The sequence below is a fragment of the Calliopsis andreniformis genome, unplaced genomic scaffold, assembly GCF_051401765.1.
Source record: "Calliopsis andreniformis isolate RMS-2024a unplaced genomic scaffold, iyCalAndr_principal scaffold0022, whole genome shotgun sequence".
In the NCBI taxonomy this organism is placed as follows: Eukaryota; Metazoa; Arthropoda; class Insecta; order Hymenoptera; family Andrenidae; genus Calliopsis; species Calliopsis andreniformis.
The window spans coordinates 7,156,208-7,177,362 of NW_027480432.1; the positions used below are offsets into that span (position 1 = coordinate 7,156,208).

A 21,155-nucleotide genomic window follows, 5' to 3' on the forward strand; every position below is an offset into this window, starting at 1 on the left:
TTAGTCTTATCACTGTTGCAGGAAATGAGCGATTTGTTTCTAAACTGCTATCTAATGAGCTTTATCGATCTTTCGATCAAACTTCCACTATTTTTAAACAGGTTCTCAGCTGAGGCATTACGAGGTCTTGTCTTTAGAGCTATTAAAGGTAGCGATGAAATTTTTATTTGCCAGTTACCCTGACATTGACAGTGTACCGTTATTAGGCTCCCAGAAGGAAACGAAAGAATCCTTTCTTTCCTTAAAATAAAATATTAGTGACACAACTATATCATTGTACGATATGACAAAAAAGTTGAACCTGATCCTAAGTGACAACACAATTATGACATTTCTTGGGAATGTGTCATATGCAAAGAGAAAATTTAACTATGACAACAGTGTGCTTCTAATGACACCTCAATTATGTGTTCAAGTAATTACTTAAGTGTCATCATTTGTAGCTTCCCAATTCCTTAACAATAGTACTTTAGTCTGATAATATAGTAAGCACACTTGGACATTCTTCAAGCAAGTTCCTTTAAGAGAAATACGAATGTTTTGATCATTCATCTACCACCAAAAAAAATTCGATGACCTAACTCTATGATTTGGCTACACGATAGTTAATGGTGTGATTAACTTCGAGTGGCATTTAACGTTGACGTAGATAATGATTTGTACCTTTTCCGGATTCGAATGGGGTCTCTGAACGAATGATTCGACTCGTCATGTTTCGTCTCGTTGATATTAAATACAATATTTTACTCGATGTTTGATTAGTTGTCTCATGATTTCACGTGTTTTCCATTCATCGAAACGAATTATTAAAACTTAGTTTCCCTTTTTTCTTGTCATCATCACGGGGTTATCAGGAATGATTGCCAGCGTAGTTCGTTTCGTAGGAAACGGTGAGAAACAGGAAAAGTAGATTTTGGTTTGCAATTCACAATGCATTTGTTGTAATAAAATTACTATCGATCATTTTGAAGTAATTAATCAAAGTAAAATACTATGCATGTGACATTATTATGCAAATGGTTAGAAAAGTTTGGAAATATAGAAACATCTTAAATGACAATGTATTTTGTGTTTGTCAATGTTTCTTTGTGAACAACTTTAGTAGATATTACGCTTTTATTGAAGTAAAATAGTTGAGATAGAATCTAGATAACTGTTAAGTTATTTAATGTTTGTATTATAAAGAATAGATAATACTAGAGTGTTACTTTGTAATACAAAAAAGAGATAATGTCAGAGTAGATTCTTGTAATTGATGTTCCTTTGAACGCACTATACATTTCTTAATTGAACAGGAAAAACCAGTTAACTATACTATTAGGATGAAACTACGAATGAAATAGTCGAAAACTTTAAATATTATGATACAATTAACACTATAGTGACATTATAGGTACTTTATTTCCATGTATATTTACAAAAAGTCCTTTTTGGTTTATTATATAATATTATGTTCAGGTTCCTTTTTTCTCTAATTATGTAATTAAAAAAGAAGAAAAATTTCTTATTCACACGTATAACTCTATATTTCAGGTATAATTACGTATGATTAAAAAATTTCTGAAAATTTAAAAACTTGAAAACTCGCAATCTTGATCCTGAGTATTTAAAAAATAAGAGTTTAAAAATTTGAAAGCTGGAAAAAACGTGAAAACTTGTAATCTTGAACCTTGAATATTTAAAAAATAAGAGTTTAAAAATTTGAAAGCTGGAAAAACGTGAAAACTTGTAATATTGAACCTTGAATATTTAAAAAATAAGAGTTTAAAAATTTTAAAGCTGAAAAAAACGTGAAAACTTGTAATCTTGAACGTTGAATATTTAAAAAATAAGGGTCTAAAAATTTGAAAGCTGAAAAAACGTGAAAACTTGTAATCTTGAACCTTGAATATTTAAAAAATAAGAGTTCAAAAATTTGAAAAATTGAAAACTTAAATCCTAGCTTCTAATTCTTGAAAACTTGAAACTTCACACCTGAACACAAAATCTCTTAAATTCCCTTAAAATCTGCCCACCAACCCAGCTTACCAATTTTGCAACAAAGAACACCTCTTCCCCCAATTATGAATTTTCAGCCTGTAATGTTCGATTTCTTGCATGTGCACAGTTTTAAAAAGAGTGGAGGCAAGGAAGCCGGTTCCAGCGAATGCTATATAAGATGACGGAACCGGCAATGAAGTCAGTCATTCTCTCACAAACAGCGACAACGTCAAGATCAATCGGAATCGTGCGTTCGGTAGTGATAAGAACTATTTCTCCTCCCGAGCATTGACTTGTTTCCTACCATCATGGATATCAGGATCTTAACCTTGCTCGTGTTAATTACCATAGCAGGATCCTCGGCGGACCTCCGCTCGCCTTTCAGGCTGCGCAGAAGTGAGTAACCACCGAAAACAGAGGCCACCACGCTTACAAATAATTCGAATTAATAAACGTAGCTCCAAAACACTTTCGTACTTCTGCTAATTAACATACATGTCACGGCCTGATTTTCTTGCTCACAAAAATGGCAATATTCCACATTAATCTCTAATTACTCTCTCGTACCTAACAGACCTGATGTCAACTTATTTCAATGTCCAAAGCAGAGTTTAAATAAAATCACGACGCGAGCTGGTCCAATCTGGCACTTTATTCTCGGAACTTATCATCCTTTGCGATTGCACTGGCTTTTAATAACACGTTTCACGGCTTCGTGGACACCTGCAGCTCAGATGCGCACATGGAGACATTGTTCCATCGTTCCAGCGGCGTCGTGTTAACTATCGAATATTATTTCGAAAGAAATCGTCCTTCGTTGCGTAAGCCAAGGATGATAAAAATTGTATCCAACAATAAGTTACGTAAGGTTCGTCGTGCAATTTAAACCGGACTTACTGGATACAGAGATTTCAGGAAAATTGCGAAACTGGTAGATGCGTCTACTATGCTGAGCTGTGAAGTGCTAATAGATTTTCGTCGAGGTTGTACCCATTGACGAAATCGCTTTTATGTTCCTGGGAGATATGTAAAGTCGTTCTTGGGGAATTCTTGGTATTACGAGGCTGAGGCGCGAGTCTGGATTTTTATTTATGGCTGACTATTCTTTGGTAAAAGGAGCTGGAATCGTAGAGTCGAAGTGGGAATCTTTTATTTGAGGAAACGAACTCTGTCAGGTTCGATAATCGATTAAGAGAGTTAAAAAATAACTTGAATTTATTAGCATTTTATTATTTAGTTACATTGGGGATATGTTTGCAGTAGATATATCTATAGAGACAGTGTGTAAAAATCCAATTAAAAAACTATTTTGATACTTGGATTCATTAATTCTTCTATATCAGTTTCTTTATTTTTTTAAATTTTTTATTGCAGAACATACTAACATATTAATCGTCTGTACTTGATTATATGAGGAATAGATTAGAATTAATATACTTATTAATTAAACTCTATGTTTTGTTTTAATTATTTATATTTTTGAAAAGAATCTTTCGTGTAGTTTATAATTAATTCATTTAGTTATTAGGTCTCCATTCTATGAAAATTTTTTTAACACGTAATCATTCTAAATTAAACCTAAAACGTCATTAACACAAAGAATGAAAAAATGTACAGTCTCTATTCGCTATAATCTCGCAACTCGTTATCGCCAGTGAGCTTATAAAGTGTAGAAAACGCGTCTAAAATTAAGCCATATATCAATTTGTATAGGTTTCATTAAAAAAAGTAAAAATAATATAAATGAACTCACAACGAATAAATGTAGCAAAGTATATAATTTATAAAAAAAGCAATTTCCATAGACGAAATAATATTTGATAATTAAAACGAATTCTCTCCAATTCACTTTTTTCAATAGACAAACATATGATCCTAAAAATCAGGACTGCAACTTTAATGAAAATTTTCAAATAACCAAATGCCATTTAAAAATCTGTGAAGAATTATTCACAATTTGTTTTCATCAGTGAAAAATATCATCAGAAGTTCCTGAGTGCAACCTTATGCAACAACATCGATAATCGATATTTTTCAGCGTGTAATATTGTCGTGTAGTGCATTCCTCTTTGCATGTAAACGTTACGTATGCAATGTCGCAGAACGAAGATAACTTGCCACGTCGTTCGCGAACCGTGACCTTATTTCGTTTTTCACCTTGACCCTTGCTAAGATACACACTTTCATTCAGCTTCCTTTGTTTTTCTTTCTTTCTGATCGCATCAAAGCCTCGCAGTTCTCCAATCATCTTTGCAACACGAAACTTTGTTATGATGCTTTTAGTGACAAATGAAAAAATGCTAGTTGAATATGCATTAATCATAAGTCTTCGAAAAACAACATATAATCGATGACTTCGTCTAGAAGAGACCCTGATGGTTTTTAAAACGCATTATCGACTCTCTGGTAATCTGCTACCATCTTCCAACTTATGTCATTAGTCTGCAAAATCGCAGGAAAAGTGTTGTGAAGTTTTTGTGAAGCTATTAAGTGAGTCACTTGGCAAATTCGAGGAAGAATTATGGTAGATTTCTGTTTTCTGTTATCGGGAAAGAAGATTTCTTTAATGATATTGAATTGTCATATTGGATACACAATGTTAACGCCAAGATCTTAAAAGAGTAATTAAAAAAGTTTTTTTAATTACTTGAAGGAGAATTAACTGCTTCTTAGAAGAAACTATGAAACTAATTCTTTAATATCGTACATATTAAATTTCTATATATGTTAATGAACCTTTCATCTGTGTCTGTACTACGCAAGTTTGATCTATAGATCACACAGGAAAACCTATATCTACTTAAAACAAATCATTGTTGGTCTTTGAAATTATTACTATCGATCTTTAAACGTGTTGTACCAACTATTTCGTCAGCTTGAAAATTTCCCTGCATGTGTGTTGTCAATCGATCGTCTGTCTCTACATTCCTCTAAGAAATAACGCAAAATGTAGAAGCTGGAGAAAATGTTGAAAAACGAAACCCAAAACGTACCAGTGTATGTATAATATTAACAACCTACACGTGATTGTACTTGGTGAAGTAACACTTCAAAGTGAACCTTAAAACGCATGCTGACAGTAACACCGAAAGTAAGACCCACAAAAGCATTGCGCCACGATTTACCTGGAAACAATTAACAAAACGAAAAAAAATGGTATTCTGTTTCTTTTCATCGGCGAAGACGGATTGGAAGAAAATGGTAAATCACATGTCGTGGAACTCGTCGGAGTGCCCAGGGCGAAACGGGAATCTTCCAGCACTGAAAGCACTGCTAAAAGCACCGCTACACCTACAGACCCTACCACTGCCTCTGCACGCAGCACAAGTCCCCCAATGACATCTACAAATAAGCCAGGTCCCGCCAGGCCTGCATCCAACTCAAGTCCTACAACCAGTTCCACGCCTGATTCAAGTTCAACAGCACCTAAGCCGAGTCCAACAACCGGATCTACGACAAAACCAAAGCCAAAGCCTGCGCCCAAGCCTAGAGCCAGGCCTACGCTGCCCAAGCCAACCACCACGACCTCTAGACCCTCTGCCTCGACCACTGGAGCCCCCAGGACCACTCCTCGCAGGGCACCTAGGCCCATCGCTGCTGTGACGACACCTAGGACCCCTCCTTCCCGCAGGACACCTAGGCCAACTGCTTCTGCCACGACACCTAAGCCCACCACTGCTGCCACGACACCTACGACAACCACCACACCTGCGTCTACAACTCGAAAGCCTTCAGACTCTGGAAAATCTACCAAGCCAGAACCACCAACAACGTCCTCAGCACCTGAAATAGGCGTACGATTCGGTGGTAGTGAAGATGAACCACAGGAATCTGACAACGAACCAGTGGCTGTGTCATCCTCCAAGCCTAATGCACAAGGAGCACCGCTTGCAGCAAGTCCTAGGGGACCTGGAGCACAGAACTTCCCTGCGCCCTCGTTTCCCTTCATGCCCAGCTTCGTTCCTATTTTTGGGTCTTATAATCCCTACAGTGATCCCCTGTTCAACTCTATCCCAGGTCCAAATAGCAATACGTGGACAGGAACCAGCGATGGCGCTGGGGTAGGAGCTGCGTCGGCTGGTGCTTTCGCTAGTTCATCGGCTGGAGCCTTCGCTGGGGCTGGTTCTGACAAGGGGTCGGTTGCTGATCGTGGGGCATTCGTTGACACCAGCAACGTACCCAACAGGGATTATGCGCCGAACACGGGTTTCGGTTGGGGATATGGTGGAGGATTTGGTAACGCTGGAGGATTTAGTAGCCCTGGAGGATTTAATAACCCTGGAGGATTTAGTAACGCTGGAGGAGGTAATATTCAATGGGAGGGCATACTCGAGCTCTTGAGAATTCCATTGATGGGTAATGGAAGACTGTTAGATGGATAATGCATGCTCTCTGACCATACACGATTAGGAAAATTAATTGGATTCGATGGAGTTAGGTTGATTGCTTGGAAGGGAAATTGTAATCTTGATGAACGTGTTACAGTTAACACGAAGTACAGAATTTTCAATTTTTAAGCTGTTTAGATTCAATTATTTAGAAGATGGTAGGAAATTTGAAGAATTTAGAAAAACATTCTTTTCGAAAGTCCTTGTATATGTTTTTGTTAGTTTCAAGTTTTTAACATGGCTTTTCTTTTTTACAGACACGCTTTTCGAGCCGAACTCATTTGCTTTTCCTGGTTACAATCTGGACAGTCTTCAGAAGCAATTTGAAGAGAACTTCAGACAGTTACAGAATCAGTTCCAGCAACAGCAACAAGCGTAAGTTTCAAAAGTTCAGGGAACATATTTTTAATGAAAAAAAGTCTATTTGAATGGTTAAAAAAGGTCCCCAGGTCTTTTAGTATTCTTTACTCATTTTGTGAGAAATGTGATTTATCCAGAATCACATAATGGGATTCCAAATTGTATATTTTGAAAAATTCATATTACTAATTCATTTGAATAACTGTATAATGTATTCCTTTCGATCAGGCAACTCAAGGAAGTATCTTTCCTCTTCAATTTCGAACTATTAGAATGTCCGAATACTCCCAATCAAGTAAACTCTTGACTACGGGGTTTCCCCAGACTGCTTCCTGTCGCTATGCTACTCATACACGTTACACACACGTACACAAGTATGAAATCTCAAGTAAAAGGCTACAAAGTCACGCGAAAGGCTTCATCCGTAGGCTACGTTGATTTAAAGTATCGTCCACAACCTTGACACTTCTGAGAAAACTTATCCCAAGGAGAATAATTTTTACTTAGGTTCAACAGCGACGTGTTTACATTAGTGAGGAACTACAGACTTTTTAACTGTATAGAAAAAAACTATTTGCTAAGGCGTATTCCTTTTTTTAAGAGACAATAGGGACGAAAGAATATCGTAAATACTCGAGGATCATTTCTTTTCCATTTTTACATGTAATTATTTTCTAAGGTTTGCTTTATGAAAATATTTTTATGGAAAAAACTATGAAGAATGATATGGATTTGTTAACAGACTCTTTGACACGGCTAATCGCATAGGAACTGATGGATACTCAGGCTCTGGCGCTCCAGGAGGAAGCAGCGCAGTCTCCAGCATTAATTTAGGACCAGGTGGTGGCTATCAAGCTGGTGCAATCAGTCCAGTAAGTTTTCAATGTATTCCACACTGTTTTCTTTGATAAACAGATCATAAGATACAGTCTATCCCTGATTCCACAATAGAAACAAATATTCCTATACTGCTCAAATATGGAAAGAGGCAGTAACTATAGAAAAATGTGAAATTAAGTTTTATGCATCTTTGGATCATTTTGAACATCTTATGTCTTGCTTTAGTGCAAAACAGAATTAAAATATTTTTAGTAGATACTGCTGTTCTCTATAGCTGAGCAGTAAACTATTCCTTCGTTACATGTTCGTTGCTATATTTTCACTGAATCTTGATAGTATTTTAAAAAAATCAAGTTTTGTGCTTTACACTGTTATTAACTTTGGAACCACACCATACTGCCAGTACTTATATTTATAAGCTGACCTTAGAAAAGTGCCCCTTACTAACTCGTCACTGATTCCTGTGCCTCTAGATATTCCTGGAGAACTCTATGCAAGTCTATTTATGTACCTATCTGTTTTAATACACTTCATTGCAAATCTTTCAGGCTGCGCCAGGAATTGCTTCCAGATTCGGCGAAGACATTCCCCCTCCGTCTGGAAACTCTTATGGCGTGTTTGCTGGCTCTAGTTCTAGAACAGTGGTAGGCCCAGATGGCAAGCCAATCTCTCACAAGGTTTCAACCACTGGAGTCAACGACAATGGAAAAATTACTTTCCGAACGATCCAGGATTAAAACGTGCTACATCTATCGTCGATCAGATACGCACTGTCAATGACCGCTTAACTGGAACCTCTGCCTGGTGCAGATCACTGCACCCTGTTTTGTCTCTTTTTTTGTATCCCTTATAAAACAAGGTACTCTGTAACTCAGGGTTATGAACGATATTTTTAACCGTTTACTTATCAAATATACTGACATGATGCCATAAAGATACTCAATCTATTTAAGTGTACTTCAAAGCATGACTCAAGTAGGACTGTCTTTACGTTGGCTGGTCGATGTAAAGGGACCTTTAGCCATTTTTGAGAGGAGGCAATACAACAGGGCTTCGATTAATCAAAAATTCAAGTTCTAAGTTGAATTGTATTCCTGATGTTCAGTTTTTTAAACTGTATTTGTAAACTTAGCTTTATAATTATTTTATAGAACTGTACTTTTATTACCTGTATAATGGAAACTCTGTCTTCTAAATACTAGGCAATTTAGATGACGCAGGTCCACTTAATCGAAGTTCTATTCTGTTATTATAAATTCACATTTGGCAGTCGTACCAGTGAAATTAATTCCCAAGTACTTCTCCCCTCCCATTTGCCACCTAATAATCGTTATTTAACTATCTGCTAATTTATTTAAGACGAGATGACTGTATTGTTCACGGGCGTTTAAATTTCAGGATGCGTGTGCAACTTTTTGCATACACTTCTCTCGCTCGGAACTCCTTTTTGTAAAGAGAGAACGTCAAATACAACACTATTTAATATAACGTCTATTTTATTCGACTTCATGGTAATATTCACAACAAGGCAGAAAAGTGATTGAAAATCATTGCTTATTTGCTGTTCCCTTCAGATTTGCTGAGTGGTGGATCAATTTTATCGTCAACAACTGGTCTCCTAAGTGACCATCCACTATGGCCTGGGAACCTGCCTACAGGTTCTCCAGGGCGATGATAACGCCAGAAACCCTGGGGGCTTTGATAGGTCCTTCGACCCTGGTACCAAGGCTCTCCGCCTTGGTAACGAGTTTGAATCTGAAATGTTTTGTGTTATACCTTGCAATGGATGCAGTATGAATTTTACAACACCAAAGGTATCGAGGAACTTTTGCTGTGATATAAATAGGAACGAGGAAGTTATGTTTAGGCAGTGGAATTTGAGCTTTTTCAGTATTTTTAACGTTTCTATGAAATATTATTAACTTATAAAGCTGTCAAGAAGTGGAAAGTGGTGCACAGTTCTGTCAATGAAACTAAAAGCTAAATATAATTTAATAGTAGCTATTGAATTTTTTACATTGAGAGAAAAATTTTAATCCTTGTAGTGTACTGTTTTCGATTGACAATAAAATGATAATAAAAACTGTATTAGGGGTTGATAGTAAAGAGAAAGTTAAAAACACTAGTTTCTAAAGTCTAAAGAATTTCTGTTGCTCAATTAAAATTTAAAAAATAATATTCCAAATTAAATACATACAAGTTGTACTTAGAATATAAAGCAAAACTAATGACATGCACATTCTAGTTGAAGTGTTAACATTTACCTGTGGAATATTGTTATTACGAAAATATGTCGGTGAGCGTAGAGGATTCACAGGTTGAAAATTGCTAGGTTGATCATAAGTATCTTCTAAGCCACGAACTCCATCGACAACTGGAATATCATTTATCTTAGGATCGTCCTCCACTTTTCTTGTTATTTTTAGGTGTACATCAGTCACGATATTGCCATCTTCATCTCGGTGGGACGACACGGAAACCTCACAAGCGCCATTTTCGCAGATGGCGACGCCAGGTTTCGTGTCATTTCTGTTTAGAACGATTTTTATATCGCCACACGTATTCGATTCTTTCCCTGTGGTGTCCTAAAAAATGGTAAAGGTTACAAGGTTAATGACTTCTCACTATTTCTTCAATTTTAATATTATATTCTCAATCTTTTTTAGAAATATTTTTTATGTATTGATACTAGAATTATATATGAAATAATTGTATCTTTTACTAATCATTTCTATTTAATTAATCATAGTTTCTGCTAAGTTATGTACATTTTACTTGGTCAGTACTGAATTTTTAAGTATTTACAAAATTCTCATATAAAACATTTGAAAATAAAAGTTTTTATATTTTACTCCGAGTATACTTTAACTATTTTTTCTTAATATAAAATAAAATTTCTTAACCAAACCTGTAAGCTTCTTTTTGTGATCACTATTTTTAACAGATTTAATTTTGTTGTCACGGTAATATATTGAAGCAAAGAAAAGTTTTTATTTGCGATATAAAAGAAAAACAAGGAATATCCTTGAAGTACTCATTAATTGTAATGGAAATGAGATCAAAATATTGAACTTTTAAGAGCCTTTACAAATTTTCTTTACCTACTAAATACTTCTTCATTTTATTATCGCTCGGTTCATAATACACTTCTCAAAAACCATAACACATACAATGAATCTACTCACTTGTACGAAATAAGCCACTCTCTTCTTCATATTATTAGATTTAACAAATCCATCATCGTCACCTGACCTAAAAACGATCTCTTTAGAAGTCTCACCAGTTTGGCCATCGACTTCGTTCAAATTCACGACGATCTGTGAAACGTCACGACTCGCTTCGTCTCGTCGCTGGTTAAGGCTGATCTGCGATGAAACACCAGAGGACAAGGCGAAATTTTCGGACGCCAGTGTCACCCAAAGGGCAATGAGAACAATTCTCGTCTGTCTCTCCATTGTTCGCTAAACTGGCACTGTATTTTTTTTTCGCGAGGAACTTCGGCCGTTGTACAAAGGAGTCGTTTCGAGGAAGGGATAAGCATTGAGACAGGATGTGTATGGTACAGTAATGACAATGATTGCCGTCTACGTGTAAGAAAATTACAATGGCCTCCGTAGGCAAGACACGAAAAAAAGGGGGATAGGACGTGCGAAAGACCGCTCTCGGAGAACGGATACGAATCGGTGATCTTAATTGCTTCCTCAAGAGCTATCTAAGGTACGATCTGAGCCATTATCGAGCATTTTGATATTATGGGCAATTAACGTGAGTGCATGGAAGTGTCGGCAATTTTTTGCACCTTTTTTAATGAGATGGAGTTCAGCAAGTTTTTTCAAATACTGTGAATGGCTTTGTTCCCGAGGTGCAGTCTTTCTTTGAAATGGTAGGCTTGTATTCTTTGGAGAACAGAGGTTTTGTGTTCGTGAATCTTTGGTTACTTGATTAGAGGAAAAGAAGAGAGAAAAATTACTGGAAATAGCACATCAGTTGACCTTAAAGAAAATTACTTGTTGCCACTGAACCTTGTGGCTTTAGGAGGAAAAGTTCTGCACCTGATAGCTAGACTAACTTGAGTCTATTTTTTTAAAAATTGAGCTTCTTACAGGATCTTACTGCTTTATCTTCATTTTATTAGAATAACAGGTATAAGTTATGTTATAAATGAAAGAAAATAGTATAATACTATGTTAAGAAATTAAAAATGACAAAAAGAGACTGGGCTCTCAGGTACAGAACTGTAGTCTGTACTCTTTTGTATAAAATGATTTGTGAGTGACTGAAGAAGGATCAGAGATTAGGAGAAAGGAGTAAAACTGACGAAAAGAGAATAAGAGAAGAGATTAGGATCCAAGCTAAGTGTTATTAACTAAGTACACCTTGACTATTACACAATAATAGGTAATTAGGTTTAGTCTACTTGTACCAACTTATATTATAATATCTAGTCATTAATAATGACAATAATATAGATTAAGAGGAGAAATATGTATGTAGTTTTTCCAAAAGAATTTTTCTTTCACCTCTTTCTAGTCTCTGCTCTTTCCTCTAAACTTAGTCTTTAGAGAAATATTCTTTCTATCAAACCCATTTTTCTAAAAACTCTCTCTTTGAGGAGGTCTACCTGACAGACTGACTCCAAATAAAAATCACCTCCCAAAAAAATGAGTTCATTCAAAGTACCTCTTTCAGAGGTCGCTGAAGGGCTGAAAACGTACATAAAAAGAGATAAAAGTAATGAAAGTTCATCGTTGCCAAGAATTCACAAATTGCGCATTCGTTATCGGATCTCCATTGCAGCACAATTTGGAAGGCAGAGGCGTGTAACATTGTTCCCGCGTTAAAAAGGGGGCGCGCGAATGAACTCGTAAAACGCGCAGGACGGCACGTTGCCCTTTCGACGCGAGAAACAAAGAATGACTACTCTGAAATGCACCCTGCCACAGTGTGATCACAGCGAGTACACAGAGGTTCGAGCAATTTTAAATTCCCCCGTTCACGTTTAACGTTTGGCTAAGCCCCTGTGTGAACGAGGGGTCGTGAAAGCTCATTGAAATTCATTAAAACCCTCGCTGCAACTATCCACCCCTGCAGACTGCAATAATCGATCTCTTAATCATCGTTCTGGCTTTTGTCATGCGACACGATGGTACGACTTCTCTTAATCGTACTGTGATTAAAATATTTGGTGACAGTGCTGACAAATGTGACGTTCCCATGAATGATAAATCTGTTCATTAAATGAGAAATTTGTTAATTAGGTAGAAAATGTGCATTTTCAGAATTTCAATGAAAGTTAAATAATTATGATAATTGAGTCATTTGCTAATCTTAATTTAGTCTTTTTTGTGTCTCTGATTATAACTTCTTAAATAGAAAGGCTTAAGATAATCAATTTTTCTTTACATATTCTGTTCTATTTTTGAAGAATGATTTACTTACTTTATCATTATGTTGTCACTCAAAATTGATATTAGATATAGTTACTTATAATTAAAAATATAAGTTTCCATGAGAAAAGTGTTTAATAAATTTTACTAAAATTACTCAAATCTTCATCCCTTCCTTATCATGCTATAATATTATAATTTACAAATAAATATTTAGTAACAGCTATACGTAAAAAATCTTGAAAAGGTTCAGTATATTTTTCACATATATGTGAAATAAATATTAAAATACATTTAGTTATTCAGAGGGGACGTTAAATTTGTTATAAACAGCTAAGGGTTGAATTCTGTTCTTCAAAATAAAATGTTAAGTCTTCTTCATTTGTAACATGAAAGCATGCTTGAATGCATTCTTGAATGCAACGTTCAAAGTGCAAACACGTAATTAGAACTGCGTGGTAAGCTATCCATCGGATGAAGGAAATTGCATTACGTAAAGTTTCTAACATCGTATTAGAAGGCTGCCGCAACATTGTAACTAAACAAGCAAGTAGAAGGTTTAATTAAAAAGCTACAGGGAATCCCAAAAACATGACAGCCTCATTAAAATTAAATGTTCACTTTTTGTGCAATTTTTAGTACTATTAAATAATACTAGTAGTAATTATGAAACTGATCTAAGTAAGAACTCTACAAAAGTTGAATTTACCACTTATTTAGAGTTGTATCGATTTACATTACAAAATAAGTGATAAATTCAATATTTTTTAATTTTTTACTTGGAATATAATTACTTAAAATAATTACAGATCCAAGTATAGAAGCTTGGAAATATGTAGTATTATTACAGAATAAATTATTTTTTATTACAAAGAATGAATCTTTTCTACTGTCACCATTTTTTGATTAATCTAACTATCCCTAGATAAATCACTAATCATTTTTCCTAAGCCCATTGGCAATAATAGTTTCAACTTTTACATAGATCAATATTTATTAATCAAATTTTCTACGTCTATAATTTTAGATGCAATAATTCGAATTCATTGTTTTCTATTCTTTCTATTTTCAAACAATCTCTAAAAATAACTTCTACCTTTCAGCTTATAGCCGAAGCATAGCTCCATGAATTTCAAGACAGGAAGACTAGCTACACAGCTCATTAAAAAGAAAAAAAAACCATATCTGTGGAACGTATTCTAAGATTCTAAGCCATTTTATTTAATATTCAAGTAATCTTAATGCATCAACCAGTAATTAAAAGCAGCCCACACTGCTTAATAACTACTAAAAGGACGATACACTCTTCAATCCACTGTATCCCACTATTAAAGTAATTGTGCCTACACAAGAAATGTTTAGATCTCTAATTGGTTTCGGTTAACCAATTAAGCTCTACCCAGCCATCCACTCGTGCTGTTTTTCGCGCTCTTATAGACGCACAGTCGCTACTTATATCCGGTTTCCCAAGAACCATGGACCCGATACGCTTCCAGACGCATTCACCGCTGATGGAGCGTAGAAAACGGAGTGGCTAATGTACCGTGCCTAATCGGGGCTCGCTTTATTGAGGAATCACGAGGGCAGGACACACGCTGCTCGCCCCTGGATCCCAACAATGCAAATATGCGAAAAATTTATGTCCTGGCGCCCCGTGTGCGCTCCCGTCATTTCCACAACGAGCATCCTACGATCAGTCGTTATTTACGATCCTTCGCTTCACCTTTGCAGAACCGTTTCCGCGGGTTTAACGCGTTCTGCGTACGGCTGGAGAAAATTATGCTATTAATCGCGACAGTTTATGGCCGAGCGACGTAATTGTCTGTAATAAATTCACGAAAGAATGAATTTCGTTAATTTGAAAGAGGAGAATGATATTTACGTTCTATGATTCACCAGGTAATCTGACGTGTGCTTGAATGCATAGTGGAGTTCTATTAAAGAGTGGTTCATTAATATTTCATGTGGAAGTTTATAGTCTCTCGAAGGAGAGAGCTGATATAGTATAATACTGAATACGAGGTTTGTCATTAACATTTGCAATTTTTGTGTAATTCTAGCCCCAGCGGGATAGGAGTTCTTTTAATGTTTTACGACTTTAATTAATTCAAATTTCTAGAGCTTTCGTATTGGACGGGATAGAATTTCAATTTTAGGTTTAGATGTTATAAAGGATATTATATAATTCTTGTTTTGCAATTTAAATGACTTGTATATGTACAGGAAGCGGTTTTTAGGATATTGTGGAACATACTTTTTTGCCCATTAACTTTGAGGGTTACTTTCACCCCCTTGGGGATGGATATTTCTATATATTTGGAAGAAACGTGTGTGGAATATTTTTGGTTATTCAAACAATTTGCATCTAATGCCACAATTATACGAAATTACTTATCTACCTTTTCATATTACCTTGAAGGCACAAATTAAAAAATAGGAGATAATAGAAGACTGAAAAATATTTTAGTGATCCAAATTCTGCAACCTTCCCCTACCCACCATCCCCAAATTAAGATACTTCATCGACAAAAAAAATATAACAACCCTCAGCTGTGTTCGTTTCGCCATACGCGGTGGCCAAGCAGCGACAGTAACGCATCCCCTGTCAAAAGGAAGAAAAACAGCATCGAGGGGACAATTCAGTGGTCCCCGCGAAGCTCGTTCTTTATCATTCCCGATGTATCCGATTACACGCGAAACAGAGCCAGCGCGAGACACCAGAAAATTAGACGCGGGTCCATCCATCATTTTAAACAAGGCGTCAGGATGGCGCCATTAATTTTGTCACTCGACGTGCCCGACGTGCACGGTGCACGAATTACAGGAGTCGTTTACGAGACGATATCTCACGGTTTGATGAACGATTTCCGAGAAAACAAAAACTCCCTCAGGCTCGTGTTCTCCCCTTTCGACCAGAGAGGAGCCTCTGAAAATAGCCAGTCGAAGGAATTGAGAGGTCTTCCTCGAAAGGCGGACAAGGAGGGCTTTAAATGGAGATATTGGTACAGTGCACTAAAAGAAAGAAAAATTGTGTATCGATTTGTTTATTGTGCTCGAAACGCCCGCTATTTGTACAGTATATCGTTTTATCTCGCTTCGATGCTTTTTTCCCTATGTACATAGATCCTCCTCAGTTCGGCGTACTGCGCCGCCATTTATTTATAGCTAACGGGTTTGTATATGCAGGGTTTCTGGAAAGCTCGGTGCCAGATTGATACAATATATTAAGGGAGAATAGATGAGGAATTTTTATGCGAAACAGCGACCAAAAGTGGCTCGTTAAAGGGGTATAGGAAGATCAAATGTTTGGTACAATGTCTGTTAGCTTTGTGTGGTCCTGGGGTCCTCAGACAATCAATATTTATTGGCCATATTTTAGTAATGAATATGGGAAGAGATAAATTGAAGCAGTATGTGTTGGTATATTTAGTAGAATTGACAATTTATATCAATCTTCTCGATTAACTTCTTGTTAACCCTTTTTGTGCCAATCCCTAGGAACAAATATAGTGAAAATTGCCAAATCAATATTTCTGTCTAATTTTTAATAGCAAAGAGAAATAGAAATTAAAAGAGATTTAAAGTAGTTTAAAGTAACTAGTATCTATAGTTTAGAGTATCTAGTTAAAATTAAAGTACCTAGTTTAAAGTAGGTACTAATTTTGGCACTGTTTTTTATTACCGATAGATTGGCACCTTGGTACTAGGAGGGTTAATACTAATTTTAATAAAGAAATATTTAATTAGGGGGGAAAGGAAATTATTTAATTTCAAATAATTTCAGGCCCCTGTTTGACGAGTGTCGTCCATAAAAAATTAATACTGCTAATAAATGTTGATTGTCTAAGATTCCCTTGAATGAGCTCTTGATTCATAAATTCATATACAAATAATGATTATTATCTTAATTACTACTCACATCTCTTTGCAAGGCCTTTCCTGTTTCCTTTTTCTTTCGTCACAAATTCTCTTAATGTTAGATAAGTTTCTGAATCTTCTACATCATTAGACAGACATGATGCAATTTCATTTTTGCTTATGAAATCATGCAAAGCAGTTGATATACCACAAAATGGTAGAAACTGTAAAAGACTTCCTATTTCCATATAAAAATGAATTATAACATCATGGCAGTTTCTACTTCCTTTATAAAGTATCTGTAATAATATAATTAGACTGCGGATTTTTATACAAATTTGTATTTTCACAAACACAATTTTCGAAAAGTGAAACCTAACTAGAAATTTATTTCACCCTTCGAATATTTTAAAATATATTTAATTCTCGATATCCTGTACAATTTTACTAGATTCTGCAATTCCTAACTTTTAGGAATTCTATAGGTTTTTGCAAATCGAAATTTTCCAAGAATACACAAAGATCCACAGTCTAATAATAGTATTAACATTCTTTTATCTACGCTACTCCAAGAATAGTTTAACAAACTTGAATAATTCATAACTTCTCTTGAAGTATCATTAAAAATAGATTCACATAAAATTTTTACCTATTCTCCTTTCCTTGACACGCTGTATCAATTTACCTCCAAGCTCTTCAGCCAGCCTGTCCCTAAGCACATATAAATATGTACAAAAATACAAAAGGATATTGGCACACTCGAAACACTCACGCGGCAAGCGAAGCGCGTATCACATCACTCGAAATTGCCATCGGGCAGCTTTCTGCCCAATTCACAGCTTCCTGAGTACAAAAATTGGCAGTCGACGCTAGGGATGCCGATCTTAAATTGATTTTTCAAAAGATCGATATTTGTTACAGTAGTAAATCGATTTAAAAATCGATTTTTTTCGTGTCGATTTAAAAAAACGATTTTTTAAATCGATTTACTGAAAAGTAGGATCAATTTAAAAAATCGCTTTCTTCGAGGATCGGCATTCCTAGTCCACGCTGACGTACAGTTTGGCAGTTTTTCTGGGAATACGACGACGTATCGCTTGGCGAATATCTGATTCAGTCTTAAAGTTTAAAATGGAAACTGCATATATGTAGACCTCTACCATTACTCCTTCCAGCGAGCTATCAAAAACACACGTGTTACATGTCCGTGTCTACTAAATGCTTTATAGAAACATTTGCATGGCAAGTTCTACGAGAACGACTTCTGCGGCAACATCTTTACCTCGTTAAACCTTCGCTCCTCCTCTGAAATACATATACCATATACATAAAGCTATGTGCCTACAGTCACAGATATTAACTTTGCTTGACTCGATCTTAAAACTAGTATTTTTTTTTTTAAGTACTACTATTATATACACTTGCTTTCCACTTATTGTATCATACTCTTCGTTCGTGTCATAATAAGTTTCGAAGGCATTTTAGAGGCGAAACTCGTTTTTGGGCGAGTCTTGCGTCGAGTCTTGGGATTTAAACGTATCTAGTCAACTGAGTGTGAAAATCCTGCAGGCAGACGATCAACTGGCTAAACGTCGGCCTCTCGTCCGCGGACATTGCCCAGCAGTAAGCCATAACTGCGAACAGCTCATCTGGACAATTTATTGGTTGCGCCAGTCTATATCCATCTCGGAGGTACGAAGCCATTTCAAACGCGTCCACTTCCACGTATGGCTGCTGCGCCAGCGTCGTTAACTCCCACAATAAGACGCCGAATGCCCACTGAAAATCAGCAAAAAGAGGTCGTCTCAGTTTGATGCTGATAAATGTCTGGATCTTGTCAGCTTTACACGTTCTGCGAGCGTTATTTTTTCGTTTATCGCGTAGAGGGTATTTTATTTCAAGTTTTAAGGTATTAGGCAGTTTTATCATATCTTCGGGGATTCATAAAAGAACTGCATAAAATGAGAAAGATTTCAATGACTTTCGAGGAGGGTTCAATGATCTTAATATAGATTAGGGACGTTTAGAGTTCATGAAATTTCTCTTGAATAGCTCACTGAATTCATCTTCGAAGATGTTATCAGATAGTATTGGGGTGATGTATTGGAACATTTGTGGAAGATTTAACAAGGGTTTCAGAACATGTGAGATTTATTCATCGTCTGTTAAATGGTAGACCAAGGAAACATAAATAATGAAAGAAGATTACGTGAATATGTGACTTGTTTGGCCTTCTTCTATAATTACAACTATAGTGCTGGTTAGAAGAAAGTTTAAAAACTAGACGATAATGAAAGTACCGTTTGTGACAAAAAAGACCTATATGCAGTCAGGAATTTATCTAAAATAGATCAGTAATAGATGTAATCTGAAATTGAATTTTTAGATGTACAAAACTAAACAAAATGTTTAACAACAGTTAGAAATATGAATGGCTGACTCTACATGTCAAAATAAGAAAAAAGTCAGGAATGATAAAGTTGTCTTTAGAGCTTGGTTTCAGAGTTATTAATTGTTGCAAAGACGTCTAAAAGTCACAGAAAAGACAGTAGCATGAGCATTGAGTTAGTCATAGTAAAGGCAGTAGAATTAGCCCTGAGTCAGACATAGCAAAATCAGTAGAATAAGTCCTAAAGCAGGCACAGAAAAATCAGTAAAATAAGTCCTAAAGCAGGCAAAGAAAAATCAGTAGAATTAGTCCTAAATCAGACACACAGAAATCAGTAGAATAAGTTCCAAGTCAGACACATTTTACATCTTTTTCATTGGGTGTTTAGTCAACAATTAATAATTCGAAAACGGTGTCTGAAACGTAATTTCCTCTTACTTTATCATGTAGTAGTTACCCCTTAAAACTTTTAAAATACTCTTAAACTTGTTTTTACAGATCACTCTATTTTTGTACACCAATAATATGCAACTACATACATATCAACTTCCATACAAAGTACTCCAAAGTACTTCGACTAGTATAAAAGAAAATTAATCTACAGCAACTCAAGACAGAATTGTTTACAAGGTCAAGAATCATTAAAGAGTCCCTACTACATCAGTTTCTCAATAAAAAACATTAAACTACACATACAGTCACAACCAGGTCAAATGTGAATAATTTTCATTGCTGTCATCTCTCTCATTCACAACTAAAATGTATCCCATATATTATGAATCACCCAACATACACAGAAATCTCAATTACCACCAAAAACAAAATTCCTACAGACTTCAAAATGCTAGCACAAAGATTCCCAAACCAGATCCCACAAAAATCCCTACACCGCGAAGAGTCTGCTGGCCTAAGGTCTCTGGCATCTTACCATAATTACCAACACAATAGTCAACTCACCACGTCAGAGGCAGTGCTGAACGTCTTGTTGAGCAAACTCTCAATAGCGAGCCACTTGATCGGTCGATTCTCGTTGTCGCCAAGACAATGGTAATCTTGGGGGAACAGGTCCCTGGCCAGAGCGTTGTCCGTGATTTGCACCCTCAGATCATCGTCAACGCTAATGAAACACAGAACGTCGATCGTTAAACGTCTCCCAGACGTTCTGCATGCTGATATAAACGTTAAGGACACGAGGCACGAGAGGCACGCACAATAACCGTAGTCCCGGTTTAAATTTGTCGACTGGTTCGCGTGGGCAACGCAAAAAGGCGGGCAAAAAGGAGCTGTCGGGAGCCGCGCTGAAGTCATCTTCGCGAGACGAAACAGTAGCGGTACGGCAATTAAACAGTCTCAGGGCAGAGTATTTATTGCTAATTAATGCCGCATGGCCAATTAATTTCGTAACGAAACGTAACGACCTTAGGTTTATGGGAGCTTCAGCCGATGCCTCGCTAAAATATTCGGTGCAACGAGCGCTGGGGCTACGCGAACGTGAACAGCTAGACAGCTCTCCGATGTTTATGGATTCTGGATGTTTAGCTGAGGTGTTATAAACCGTTCTCTCTTGTGACTACTAATACTGATGGAGCGATAAAATCTCCAGTTCACTTGTTACCGTTTGTTACGATCTTTTATATCACTGGCAGGGAGGTAAAAAGAAAGTCAAGGAGACATCTTCATGTTTTGAATTGAAATGTTGTACGAGAGCTCGTAACTTAGATAAAAACAGTTTGAACAGGAAACTCAACGATGATGGAGATAGTGTAGTAATTAGAGACGTAAGTGGTGTAATGGTTCTACAGTGTCGGTTAGAATGAATTTTGAATGATAAACATTTGTTCATAGAAATGCAATAATACAAACATTTTCATTTAAAAAGAAAAAACAAAGAGAGAAATAGGAAAAAGCTCGAAGTTTGTTATTATATAATGTGGAGCATTTTGAGTGCCTTTG

The 21,155-nt window shown here is 36.2% G+C and overlaps 3 protein-coding genes across 3 annotated transcripts in view; 1 reads left to right on the forward strand and 2 right to left on the reverse strand.

Annotated features, from left to right (window-relative positions):
- Positions 1 to 2,196: 2,196 nt before the first annotated feature.
- LOC143186954 (uncharacterized) lies at positions 2,197 to 9,060 on the forward strand. The gene is made up of 5 exons (XM_076390845.1): positions 2,197 to 2,376; positions 5,998 to 6,285; positions 6,626 to 6,743; positions 7,471 to 7,600; positions 8,117 to 9,060. Exons 1-5 carry the CDS (start codon positions 2,289 to 2,291, stop codon positions 8,303 to 8,305), a joined length of 813 nt encoding a protein of 270 aa, XP_076246960.1. The 5' UTR covers positions 2,197 to 2,288; the 3' UTR covers positions 8,306 to 9,060.
- Positions 9,053 to 11,023, reverse strand: LOC143186673 (uncharacterized). Its single transcript, XM_076390380.1, has 3 exons — positions 10,754 to 11,023; positions 9,833 to 10,153; positions 9,053 to 9,323 (listed from the first exon to the last, which is right to left on the reverse strand). Exons 1-3 carry the CDS (start codon positions 11,021 to 11,023, stop codon positions 9,123 to 9,125), a joined length of 792 nt encoding a protein of 263 aa, XP_076246495.1. The 3' UTR covers positions 9,053 to 9,122.
- Positions 11,024 to 18,341: 7,318 nt separating this feature from the next.
- Dnt (tyrosine-protein kinase Dnt) overlaps positions 18,342 to 21,155 on the reverse strand; it is a 29,967-nt gene continuing 27,153 nt past the window's right edge. The window contains exons 7-8 of the mRNA XM_076390585.1: positions 20,160 to 20,319; positions 18,342 to 18,592 (exon numbers count right to left, since the gene is read on the reverse strand). Of these exons, the coding sequence (XP_076246700.1) occupies positions 18,344 to 18,592; positions 20,160 to 20,319 (409 nt within the window). The 3' untranslated portion in view covers positions 18,342 to 18,343. The remainder of the gene's footprint in view (positions 18,593 to 20,159; positions 20,320 to 21,155) is intronic.

Coding starts and splice junctions, on each gene's coding strand:
- LOC143186954 (XM_076390845.1), top strand. CDS start 2,289: ATGGATATCAGGATCTTAACCTTGCTCGTGTTAATTACCATAGCAGGA. Junction 6,286..6,625: donor ATTTAGTAACGCTGGAGGAG/GTAATATTCAAT, acceptor TCTTTTTTACAG/ACACGCTTTTCGAGCCGAAC. Junction 7,601..8,116: donor AAGCTGGTGCAATCAGTCCA/GTAAGTTTTCAA, acceptor CAAATCTTTCAG/GCTGCGCCAGGAATTGCTTC.
- LOC143186673 (XM_076390380.1), bottom strand. CDS start 11,023: ATGGAGAGACAGACGAGAATTGTTCTCATTGCCCTTTGGGTGACACTG. Junction 10,154..10,753: donor GAGTGGCTTATTTCGTACAA/GTGAGTAGATTC, acceptor ACCATTTTTTAG/GACACCACAGGGAAAGAATC. Junction 9,324..9,832: donor GTAATAACAATATTCCACAG/GTAAATGTTAAC, acceptor AAAACATTTCAG/ATTCAAACTCGTTACCAAGG.